The following is a 12,956-nucleotide window of genomic DNA, read 5'->3' on the forward strand; positions in this document are numbered from 1 at the left end:
ATAAAACCAAATTCTACCAAATTTGGAACAATTAGATCCAATTCATTACCCCCACGAGGGCTGAATTCACTTGATCTCACTATTAGTTGGTTGTTGTTGTTTTTTTGTTTTTTTTTCCATTTACTTCTATTACTATTGCTTGTTTATTTACGTATTTGTTCACCATGATTGCAGCATGGGCACCCCCTCCCCCCCCCCCCCCAGGTTGTGTTTATAGTAGAGATGGCACGATACCACTTTTTTATGTCCGATACCGATACCGATATCATAAATTTGGATATCTGCCGATACCGATATGAATCCGATATAGTGTGTTTTTTAATCAACAAAACGTTTTTTTAATATCTTGCTGCATTTTGTATAAGTTTATACTCAAGTTTAAATAAATAACAACACTAAAGCTATTCTGTTATACCTGTATGTAAAAAATACACTGCGTCCAAAATATTTCATAGTTCAGCAACACTGATCAATCTAATAAAGTTAAACCTGCTCCATCCTCCCTATTCTGGTATTTTAAAGAGTACTTAGAAGAAATATTAAGCAACCTAACTAATAGGGTTGCAAACTCCCAGCAAAAAACAAACAAACCACCCTCCACCTCATGATGCTTAATCGATGTAATCAAATTTAATTTGATGCAGGGGGAAAATGCACAAAAATAAATTATTTTTCAAGAATAATTAAATAGATTCAACATCTTTCTTCAACAGAATTGCAGACTGCACAGATGGTATCTACCCAAAGGAAAAAGTACTATAGCTTACTAGGGTATATTAGACTTAACAGTTACTATATACAGTAATGGACTTCTATATATTTTACACAAGATTAAAACTTTGGGTGTAAGAGTCAGATAATTATTTATTAAAAACTAGACATTTTAAATGAGAATAAGAAAGAAAAGTATGTCTTTGTGCCCCCTTTTCGCTGTTCATGCCCTATCGGCCCCCCTGGCTAAACTTTGCTAGATCCGCCCCTGCACAGTTACGTCAGCTACGTAGAAAAAGATCCTGGTGTAGAAATAATATTAAATAAATTCTAACAACAGCTTATCAAGCTTAAACGTGCTGCTGTTGTTCAGCCGCTGGTTTCCTCTTTCTGGTGAGAAGTGGGCCAAAAACTAAGAAGAGAGACGGACTCGCGACAGAAAAGCCGATCAGCTGATCATTAAGCTGCTTCATGATTGAAGCAGCAGGAGAGAGAGAGAGAGAGAGAGAGAGGCAGTCGCTCCAGGTATGGTTGTTAAGCTTAACGTGGGAATGCTTTACAGACATTCAGAGATGAACTTACACACTTGCTTTACTTCTCTCTGGGAAAACGTCCTTGGAGATGAAATGCTGGTTTGCTAGCAAGGCTACAAATACACACAGCCGCTCTATCACGTGATGCACACTGCTGCTACGTGCTACGGTTACGCCGTGTAGCAAGTTTTGTGAGGTGCTTTTTTGATATTTAATGGATCGGATTACATTTTTTATTTCTCGCCGATATCCGATCCAGTAATTTGGGTCAGTATCGGACCGATACCGATACGTAATATCGGATCGGTCCATCTCTAGTTTATAGTTCCATGTAATGTGTTCTATATATCTCCTTCGGGAGAGCATGCGAGCAACTCTCCTAGTAATAGCTAGTGGAGGTTAATATGCACCCGCTGATCACTTTGTTTATCATTTGCTCTCCTGGACTTAATCTAAAACCTGGAAGGACTTTGGTCCCATGTTATTCATATACTGCTATGCAGATGGTTATTTCTTGTCCAATCCAAATAAAGATATAATTGAAAAAAAACATTTTATTCAAGTTCATCCATATGATGTTGTATCTTAGTATGTTAAGGTTTCATCAAAAATAAAAAAGATGGCATGTAATATAATAACAAACTTTACATAAGTATTATAGATTATCTTTTATTTTTCAGACTGGGTGGCTGTAACCTGTCAGAGAGAAGCTGTGAAGCCCTGTGCTCAGTCCTTAGTGCCCAGTCCTCCAGTCTGAGAGAGCTGGACCTGAGTAACTGTGACCTGCAGGATTCAGGAGTGAAGCTTCTGTCTGGTGGACTAAAGAGTTCACAATGTGCAGTGGAAACTCTCAGGTCAGGATTCAAACGTTAACACATATGATCATTTAAAATGTGAATTATATTATTGATTGACTTATCTATAGAGCTTTTAGCTGAACTTATATTTATATTTGAGTGGATTATTAGACTCTGAATTACTGTGTAAAATTTGTCACAGTCATATGTTTGTTTATTTTTAAACAAAATTCATGTACTGGCCATTTTACATAAATTTGGCTAATCTTCCACAATATATACATTTGATTTCATTAGGAACAAACTGTACAAATTACATATTTCGCTGGATTTTGGGTATTAATGAAATTATTATGTCTTTAATGACACCACATTTCCAAGTGTAGGAGGTTACTGGTGGTATTGTTTCAGTGTTTGAGTTTTCCTTGCAAAGAAACATCTGGAATTTAACAATACATGTTTTAAAGCTGTTTTCTCCAAAGGGATTTCTATTAGTGATGGTAAATTTGATTATTTGCACCGAATCGAGTTTAAATGAGTCACTCACCAAAACGAATTGTGTTTTTGAGTCACTGAGTCCGTTGCCCAGAGAGTGTCAAAAATGTACTTTTTCACTCAAACTTAATTTGGTTTTATTTTCATGTAAATCCTACTGCTACGATGAGTGATTGAAAAATAAAAACAACTATTTTATAGAGCAAAAAAGAATAAGATTTCTAAATCGGACATTTATTTTGTTTATTTTATTAGTATTTCCTCAAATGTGTTAAATATATATTTTCTCATCTAAATCATTTAGTCAAATAGTGACTTTCAGATTATTTTACTTACATTACTGCAGCAGCAGATTGCGAGTCAGACACTGTTTTTTTTTTTTAATAGTGGTGGAACTGAGTTCATATATTTCATATTTTTCCTTTAGTCTGCTTATCATCTTTGCACAAAAACAAAGTGTAGACTGAATGTTATGTTGCATCAGTCAGACTATCAGGCTTCATCTCAGATGAAGGAGTGACTCTTCCATGGTAACAAACTGTGAGTTTCAGCAGCTGAGAGGCAGGAGGGAAGGGTGAGTGAGTGGTCTTGATGCATTCTCAATCTAGACTAGAAAGAGGGGCGCTGCTCTTGCGGCGACCAGCAGGTTGTCTCTCTCTGTCAGTGTTTTAACTTATTTTATTTCATTCTTTTATTCCTTTATATAGGGCTGGGCGATATGGCCTAAAATTCATATCGCGATATAATTTGAAGCATGTGCGGTAACGATATATATCACGATATATTCTTTTCTTCTGTATAACGTATTTTCCACACTATAAGGCACACTTAACATCAACACTTTAATTTTCTCAAAAATCGAAAGTGTGCCTTATGTATGTATGAATTCTGGTTGTGCTTACTGACCTCAAACCGATTTTGGCAGAAATCTGTTAAAAAATGTTTTTAGGGACAAATGCAATTGCATAGCAGGATGCTAACTTCAGTCAGGAGAACAACTGAGATTATTCATCCACAATACGAGGTTAGTTATTAATATAATAATATAATTAATTAGTATACTGCAACAACATGGGAACAGAGCAGCTGTGAGAGAATTCAACATTAATGAATCAATGTTACGGAAGTGGAGGAAGCACATTTTTTGGCTCTCCCCATATTTCAAAAGTGCTTCATCTCTTTGCTATGACTGTCGCCGCCATAATTTGCAGATGATAATGGTTGTAGCCGCTGCGATGCTTTCGACCAAAACAGGCGGAGCTTAATGACATCATCAACATGCACTATTGCGATATCGTTGGCCAAATTTATATTGTTTCTATCTCCCTACCTTTATATATATATATTTTTTTGCCTGAGGAAATCCTACAGCATCGGCTTAGGGTTAGGGTCCTTTGTGGAACTTCTTTTAATGAAAATGGGTTTTTTATTTCACATGGTTTTATTGGCAATCCTGACGGTTGTTTGGAGTCATTGCTACTCTCAAACAATTACATACTCATGGGAGTTTCTTCTGGATCTTCGGTGGAAAGGCCCGTCTCTGGACTCTTCTCACCCTCCAGTGTTTCCCAGCTATGGATTATCCAGTAACGACAGGGGCACTTTTGTTTTTAACAGAGTCAAAGCAAGGAAGCGGGGTAAGAAGGGAGGCCTACGTCAGCGATTGCGGAAGCAAATACAATACAATCATATTCCTTTACCATCAATAATCCTGGCTAATTTGCAGTCTCTGAGGAGTAAATTGGATGAACTGCATTTGAATGTCGCACACTTACGTGACTACAGAGATAAATGTCTAATGGCATTCACAGAGACTTGGCTCAAAGACTGTGACCCTGATTGTTCTCTGGAACTAAATGGCTTCGGGTTTCCCATACGTTTGGATCGAGACCCCGGAGCTACCCAGAAATCTCAAGGAGGAGGGGTGTGTTTGTATATAAATCAGAAATGGTGTCAAAACGTTGCCGCTCATAAACAAGTGTGTCTGCCTGACATTGAGCTCCTCTCTGTGTCTTTGAGGCCGTTTTATCTGCCGAGGGAATTCCCTCGTCACCGTCGTTTACGTCCACCCTAAAGCGAATCCTAAGAATGCGACTGACACCATCTCCAACGTCATCCACTCACTACAATCTCTCTCTCCTGAGGCTCCTAATATTGTTCTTGGGGACTTTAATCGCTGCGACTTGAAGAAAACACTGAGCAGTTTTTATCAGTATGTGAACTGTCCCACACGCTTCAATAAGACTCTGGATCTATGTTACGGTTCCATAAAAGGTGCATATACATCTGTGGCTGGCCCCGCCCTCGGATCCTCGGATCACAACACGGTGCATCTTCTGCCAGTTTACAAGACTGTGCTGAGAAGAAAGAAAGTGAGGAAACACCACATAAAGGTTTGGAGTGAAGACGCCTCTTTAGCCCTGCAGGGCTGCTTTGACTGTACAGACTGGTCGGTGTTTACAGAATCATGTAGAGACATTAATGAACTCACTGACGTTGTCTGCAGCTATATCTCCTTTTGCAGAGGCATGATTATCCCTTCAAAGGTTGTGCATTTTTTCCCTAATAACAAACCATGGTCTTCAAAAGCTCTTATGAGGCTGATTCATGAAAGGAAAAAAGCTTTTATTGAAGGGAATATCTTGAAAGTTAGAGAAATTAGGAAGGAGATCAGATCAGAAATTGAAAAAGCCAAAGTAAAATACAAGGATAAGGTAGAGGCGGAGATGGGTAGCAATAACTTAAGGGTGGCCTGGGCAGGCATGAAACACATGACTGGCCACTGTTACAGTGACTGTAATAAGATAAGTCTCCCTGGTTTTAGCTCAGACTCTCAGTTAGCCAATGAGCTGAATAGATTTTATTTGAGATTTAATGATAATAATAATTCAAGGAATACGCTTGATTCCTTAATAGAGAGCACCAGAGCCCCCCAGCTTTGTTCTTTGATGAAAGAAGGGTGGGAAATCTTTTTAAAATGAGTAAGACTAATAAAAGTCCAGGTCCTGATAATATTTGTGGCCAGGTGCTTAGAACATGTGCTGAGCAATTATGCCGTATTTTTTATTACATCTTTCTTTTATCTCTTCAGCAACAGAAGGTTCCAGAGGAAAAAATCAATTATTTCTCCAGTTGCTAAGATCACAAAACCTACATCATTAAATGATTTTAGTTCTGTCGCTTTAACATCCTTAGTGATGAAGTCCTTTGAAAAACTTGTGAGGAAGGAGATCCTGCAGCAAGTAGAGAAGTTTATAGACCCACTACAATTTGCATACAGGCCTCGTAGAGGTGTTGATGATGCAGTGGTCACTCTGTTGAACTTCCTTTATCACCATCTTGATGGCGCCAAAGCTCATGCTCGGCTCTTATTTATTGATTTTTCTTCAGCTTTTAATTCTATCCAGCCACATCTTTTAGTTGATAAACTTCTTAACCAGTTTAAACTTGATCTTAATCTTGTTGGTTGGATTTTAGACTTTTTAACTGACAGATCTCAGTGTGTGAGAGTAAACGGTTGTTTTTCCAAACAGCTGAACTCTTCTACTGGCTCACCACAAGGTTGTTGTCTCTCTCCTCTACTGTATATTTTGTACACTAATGACTGTTGCAGCACACAGGCCAACAGGCATTTCATTAAATATGCAGATGACACAGTCATTGTAAGCCTCCTTCATGGTGAAGAGGATTCCCATGGGCCTGTTGTGGATGAGTTTGTTTCGTGGTGTGATCAGTTCTTCTTAAAGATCAACACACTGGAAACCAAGGACATGGTTATTGACTTCAGGAAGACATCCCCCCATCCTGCACTAACAGTGGTAAATGTGCAGCCATTGAACTGGTGAACAGTTATAAGTATTTGGGGGTTGTTCTTGATAAGACTCTGTCCTTTGAGTCACATCTTGCTGCTACAGTGAAAAAGGTTCAACAAAGACTTTTTAAGGAGGTTGAGAGGTTTTAATGTTTCATCTGAAATGATGACTCTTTTTTATAAAAGTTTTATTGAATCTTTTTTAACCTTCTGTATCATTGCTTGGTACGGTAATATGTCCCTGAATAATAAGACCAGACTTAACAACCTGGTTAAAGTGGCTGGTCAGATTTCAGGGAGGTCTCAGGTCCAGCTTGTGGACTTTTATAACAGGCAGGTGCTCAGGAAGGCGACCTCTGTCCTGTTGTGCTCAGATCATCCTCTCTTTAATGATATTCAACTGCTTCCATCAGGTTGTCGTTATAAAGTGCCTGCAGTGAAGACAAAGAGACATAGATTGTCTTTTGTACCTACTGCTATTATCATGGTTAATAACACTAAACCATAAGTGTTGTTGCCATTCCACATTGTACTTTTTTAATGAAAAATCTAGGTTGTTTTCTCAGGCTTATATTATATTATATTATATTATTTTGGAGTGTGTATGTGAAGTGTTGGTTGTCTGTTTGTTTGTTTGTACGGAAATACTGCAAATAAGTTTCCCGTTAGGGACAATAAAGTTACCAATAACCAATAATCATCCAGGTAAGTAAATCTCCAAAAGTTGGTTCTGTTCATCTGGACGTAGCATTTTGTGGGAGAAACGTTTCATCATCATCAGGTGACTTCTTCAATCTCGGCTGACTGCAGGTTTCAATCTTATAAACAGTACATTTGCATAATGACTGAAACCAGCCCACTGAAGGAACAATGGGCTGGGAGCTCAGTTCCTTAATCATAATTATGCAAATTCTCATGACCATTGATCAACAACAACTGATCAAAGCCCACTGATCAAAGCCCACTGATCAATGTCCATGAGAACCATTCACAGAGAGTTGGGGAATGGCTGCAATCACAGCATTTTAATCATGATTTTAAAGGCTGTAAATTGGAGCCATTGCTCTAACAGTGTACAAATGTAACAGGGCTTGGTGCTGATGCTAACAGTGCTAGCTGCTTCAGCCTTTATTTACACATTATAAGCACATTAGCTTATTTTAAACAGTATATAAAACAGCTAGTACTGCTGGGACTTTATATTTTCACAAGCTAACATGAGCCAATCAGTGAGACGTCTAGCCATGACAGTTGTATGTTGCTGTGAGAAGAGTTGGGCTACATACAGTGATGCTAGTGTTAGCCATGTTAGCATGGTAGCTTCTGTGTTTTTATAGTTTACACTTCTTGTTTATTGTTAGCTGCTCTGTTTAGTTGCTTGAGGGTTTCTTAGTTTACTTTTCCTGCATTATTTTGGTAGTTATCGTGCTTGGTGTCATAAGTTCAGTTTGACTTCCTCCCCTGATTGTCTACATTAGTTTCAGCTGTCGAAGGTTTTATTGAGTGTTTTCTTTTTCTTCCATTTGAACAATAGTGGTGCACTCTATGCTTGTAGCTGCTGTGTGCTAAGATCTTCTGTCAAACAAGATGGCGCCTGTGTTTGGCTTTTCCGCCGCTGCAGCTCGCTGGAGACAACAATGTAGTTTTTCACTGTCGTCAATCATTTTTTGTAAAGTCATTTTTGCTCTTTTGAGTTCTGACTTAATTTCTGCTGCTTTAAATTATGATTGGGAGATACTGTTAACCCTTTAAGGCCGGTCAGAGCGGGAACGCTCAGTTTTGCGTAACTATTTTTAAATGTCTGTAGATCTGCAACCACATAAGCTAGTGCAATAATGTTTATTTTTGCATGTGAAACCGGAGTTGTACTTACATCTTATGCATCCAGCTTATCCTAGGTCACCGTTTCCTTCCACACATAGCTTTGCAAAAGTTGCATGAAAAGCACTTGCAGCAACAAAAAAGTAATATTCCAGAAACACGCTTTGCCAATCCAATCAGCTGTTCATAGCACTTCGTACGTTGGAATAGATGTCAGCCCGAACTATCGTATGTCCGCCATTACCTGCCCGAAACCTGAAGTGACGTCATTTTTGCAGAAATTCTAGTTTGTTTTTTTACCTTCAAGGCCTTATAAGCCTACACTGGTGTTTTCAAAAGTCATGTTTGAGTTTATGCTTTTCTGTATAGTTTCTGGGATGCTTAGAACTCTAATTACACAGTTGGTAATAGTTTATTTTGATGCACTGCAGTTTTTCTTGCAAATTTGAATTATAATATTTATTTTAGTTTTTCATGCAGTATATAAAATTTGGTGTATCTCAAAAATAAAACTATGGATACACTCAAATTACATTTCCTGGGGTTGGAAACTATTTTGTTCAACTTTTTTAGTTCTTCAGTTTTGAGGGATAAACCTCTTAAATTTCTCTAACTACAAATATATGTAAAAATACAAAACAAAACTATTTTAAATTTTTTCTAGTTTATTGTACTTTTTTGCTGTATATGTAGTTACTATGGACTGAATGCATCCATATTATTAAAATTTGGGCTATAACGGTTGTATTGATGTATAGCAACTTGAACTGCTCCCCAAAATGGCACTACAGCCTTGGTTCCCAAACTTTTTTTTTGCTGGTCCCCCCTTTGTTTTACACGAAAAACGTTCGCGTCCCCCCACGTGTGAACAGCATGCACACGCACTAACACATCCTCCAACAACACACTCCCATATTTTGCTCCATTGCGGTTTATTTCACACCTCAAACATTTAGTAAACAATTACGCAAATACAAGTAACCTGCAATAAATTACAGGTAGTAAGAAAATAAACTACTAACTCTTTTACGCTACGTCCACACCTACACGGGTATTTTTGAAAACGCAGCTGTTTCATCCAAACAGCGTTTCAAATCACCAAAAACTGAGATTTTTTAAAACTCCTTTTTTGCAGACGAGGAATACAGAGTTCATCTGGCAACGTCAAAGGTTGCGCCTGTTTTCACGTCACGCTGTGCGCCACGTTATTGTTTACATGGCAGATAGAGACAAAATACTGTTAATCTGAGTATCTGCAGGTTTTACACGCAGTTACTGTCCCTCCATTTACAAAGGCGTCACGGGTAGTTGTTGTTTCTTCTTCTGTAATAATAATCAACATTGCTATCAATACATTTTCAAAAAATGCCTCTCTGTGGAAATTGGTTCAAAAACATCAACAACTGTGGGATCCTGTTTGTCTGTGATTTGAACCGGGGAACAAATCGTGGCAGGATCAGTCTGATGTTATTTGTATCCTGCTGTAACTTTACTGTATAAAGAGCAAACATCTCCAACATGTCAGGAGTAGTTAGTCATTACAACAAGTGTTTGTGAACTAAAAATCAAGAATGTGGGATCCTGTTTGTCCGTGAAGAGCCCAGCGCTGCTCCTGACGAAGGGAAAACCAATCCTGCAGGGAGACCTACCTCAGCACTTGTGCAGGTGAAGCCAAAGGGAAGATTTGCTTCACCATATTTTCTAGTCTTTGGCTTAGAATGAAGTTGGTTTGGAAACATATTCAGCGATGCTTCATCTCCTTCTTTGCGTTTCTGTGAGCTTATCTACACCGGTGTCGGCACATAAGGACGCTGTCATAGCCTGTCAACCACGTTGATTAGCTGCGTATATACGAATGTGAATCATTGGCTGGACTATGGGATAAGGCGACATCGTTCTAATCCCATACGGGAGCAGCCAGTCACTGACTAACACTGCAAAACAGAATTATTAACGTATTTATTTTAATTTCAATTCAGGTTAGATATCTTTTTGTGCGCAATGCAGATTTTCTGTGTGCAGAGAGCGTGTCAGCAGATTGCGCACACGCACAGCTTAGAGGTGTAAAGGTTCTTTTGATTTGGAAGGAAAAGTAAGCGCAGACAGAGTCCCAGGGAGTGTCCAAAAAGTGATTTATTAAACACACACGTATTACAGAGTGTGGGAGCCAGCCTCTTCGCTCATCCCCAAAACAGAAAGCTTTATAGCCTTTATGACGTCAGAACAATTCCTGGACATGATCTTATCAGAACAACAACAACCCTTCCCGGACTCGAAACCAGATGTTTCCCATATATAGTTTTGGAACATAACAACTGTGTAAGACGAGTGTGCTGTTGTGTAAGATTGTTGGACCAGGCCACCAAAAGTTGAGTGTCCTCATCTGACTTACCGTGAACTTACCACTATGCTGGTGCTATGCATAATGAAGCATTGCATCTAGACTGTGATAAATGATACATGATAATAAGGATGATAACTGAATAATGATAATGATAGGTGATAGACTAATGAAGTAATGATGAAATAATGATTGTGCATGTGAATGATAACATAGTGACAGAAAAATAACATTCCTTTACGTGACAGAGGGAATATTGATTATGTCCACTTGAATGAAATCTTACTGATGTTGAACTTTATGACAGCCTCTCCTGTCTTTCTCTCGCTTGTTGAAACTTCAGTCATGAAACTGATCAATGATCGGCTTTTCTCTCTTGTTTGTTTATCGCGCTAAACAACAGCAGCACGTTTAAGGTTGATCAGCTGTTGTTAGAATTCCTTTGATTTTAATTTCTAGTATCAGCTGATGTTTGCTGGAGCCACAGCTGAAAAAAAGGGCTGGTCCAAACCAGGAGATGTCCTTACTGAATCATCAGAGCTGAACTGGTGATGGAGAAACAGGTTTACCTTTTAGGTGACATGAATGAGTTGAAGTTATGAACTGTTTCTGAGAGACAAATAACACCAGGATCCTTTTCTAAGTAGCTGACAGCTGGTAACTGTGCAGGGGCGGATCTAGCAAAGCTTTTGCCAGGGGGCCAGGTAGGGCATTAACAGGGAAAGGGGGGCACAAAGAAATACTTTTCTTTCTTACTCTCATATAAAATATTTAGCTTTAATTAAATAGTTATCTGAATCTTACAACCAAAGTTTGTATAATAATACACAAGATTGGCTGTAGACCATTGTTAATCATTCAGAACACTGTGTAAAAATAACAAAAAGTGAATGCAAAAGTGCACAAATATTTATTTTACATGTTTGATGTGTGTGGCGGGGCGTGGTCTGCAGTGCCGCTGCAGGGGAGGTGGACCCACCTGAGCGGCATCTGCAATCACACCTCTCAGGCGTAAAGTCTGTGCTCTCTCGGGTGTTGTTTTTGGTGTGTGTCGGGCTGTGAGATGAAAAGCTACAGCCAGCTGTGTGGGTACAGCAACCATGTGTGAAAAGTGGTCAATAAAGTAATTCTACAAAGCGTGTTCATGCAAACATTGTCGGGTCTGCCGTGGTACAATGGGACTTCTGCTCATGAACCTCTGTGCACAGCGTCTGCAGATCTGAATGATGAATGGCAAACGACACTGATTTGCAGCGGCATAGGCACACTTAAAATTTCTTCTGAAATTTTCGCTTTCTAGTTTAACTTGTTATTTTACTTGGATCCTTCATCTCCTAAACTGATGACCCAAAGGCGGATTATAAACCACGATGCTGCTGGAAGGTTCTCTGCCATGTTTGACCCTCACATGGCTCGTAGTGACCTCGACTCACGTATTTTATCTTTTAATGATCAATGTAAATTGTTGGAAAGCCCACTGATAACATGTTTACATGGCTAAAATGTTATGGCTCATTCATTGATAGTATTTTCGCCGTAGAAATTGTTATGTCCTATATTATTGAACCCACCATGTCTGTGCTGATGCTCTTTGAACGCACCACATAGGTACTCGAGGCCATGCAGTGGCTGCTAGTCTGTGTTCTCAGTATTTTTATGTGTCAGTTCCAGTTTTAGAGCTCTAAAGTGCAGCTATCATGTTAGGAATATGTTAGGAATAGACAGGAACACTGAGCACACTGAGGTCAAATCTTTATTTTACCACTCGCTGCATTCTTGATGTTCATGAATTCAGCAGGTTCATGATTGTCTGCAGCATTAATCTCATATTTCCATTAAAAGTGTTGAATTTGACTGTTTGATGTTCTTTATGATCTCTGGCACCAGTTCTTCTGTAGGCTGAGCTCAGTCCATCCATTTAGTGAAATGATGTTTAAAGGTCTCCTTGTTCTGTGAGCGTGCACAGATCCTGAAGCAGAAAGCCTGGGTTACAGAGAAATGATCATCACTGTGATGATGCTCATCATCTCTGACTGGGATTTGAGGTTTTGTCAAAGCAGCAAAGAAAGCCTGGCTATGTTGGACTGGGTGTGGCAGCAGCTCCCAGTTTGAGTTCAGGAGACAGACACCCTCTCTACTTTACTCGGAATGCTTTCCACTTCCTCCATTGTCTATCGTATTTACATCCCATCAGTCTAATATTGAATGTTATTTTTTCCATCTCTGAGATCTACAATACTAATCCAATCTCGCTGAGTGGGAGGGTCTGGGTGTAACCACTTCTTTGTGATTGCTTTTTTGGTTGCAGCTAGAATTATTTTAACTAGCTATAGTCCTCCTTTATTATCTGTTCTTTTATGTTTCCTAGATACATCACTTGGCAGGTGTTTGGAAGTGCATAACCCAGAATATTATCCATGGTCATTTTAAGGTCTTCTTTTTAATTT

General features: G+C 38.9%; 2 protein-coding genes across 4 annotated transcripts in view; both read left to right on the top strand.

The window, feature by feature from the left end:
• The window catches only part of LOC146490519 (uncharacterized), a 184,542-nt gene that overhangs the window by 150,103 nt on the left and 21,483 nt on the right, over positions 1-12,956 (top strand). For 2 of the 3 annotated variants that reach the window (XM_085152978.1, XM_085152981.1), the window contains one exon: positions 1,925-2,098. The exons of the other annotated variant lie outside the window; for it this stretch is intronic. In XM_085152978.1, the coding sequence (XP_085009104.1) occupies positions 1,925-2,098 (174 nt within the window). The remainder of the gene's footprint in view (positions 1-1,924; positions 2,099-12,956) is intronic. 3 annotated transcript variants of the gene reach the window in all.
• The window catches only part of LOC146490521 (protein NLRC3-like), a 170,905-nt gene that overhangs the window by 62,201 nt on the left and 95,748 nt on the right, over positions 1-12,956 (top strand). The window lies entirely within an intron of this gene.

The sequence above is a fragment of the Neolamprologus multifasciatus genome, unplaced genomic scaffold (assembly GCF_963576455.1).
Source record: "Neolamprologus multifasciatus unplaced genomic scaffold, fNeoMul1.2 chr03_unloc_1, whole genome shotgun sequence".
NCBI classification, from domain to species: Eukaryota; Metazoa; Chordata; class Actinopteri; order Cichliformes; family Cichlidae; genus Neolamprologus; species Neolamprologus multifasciatus.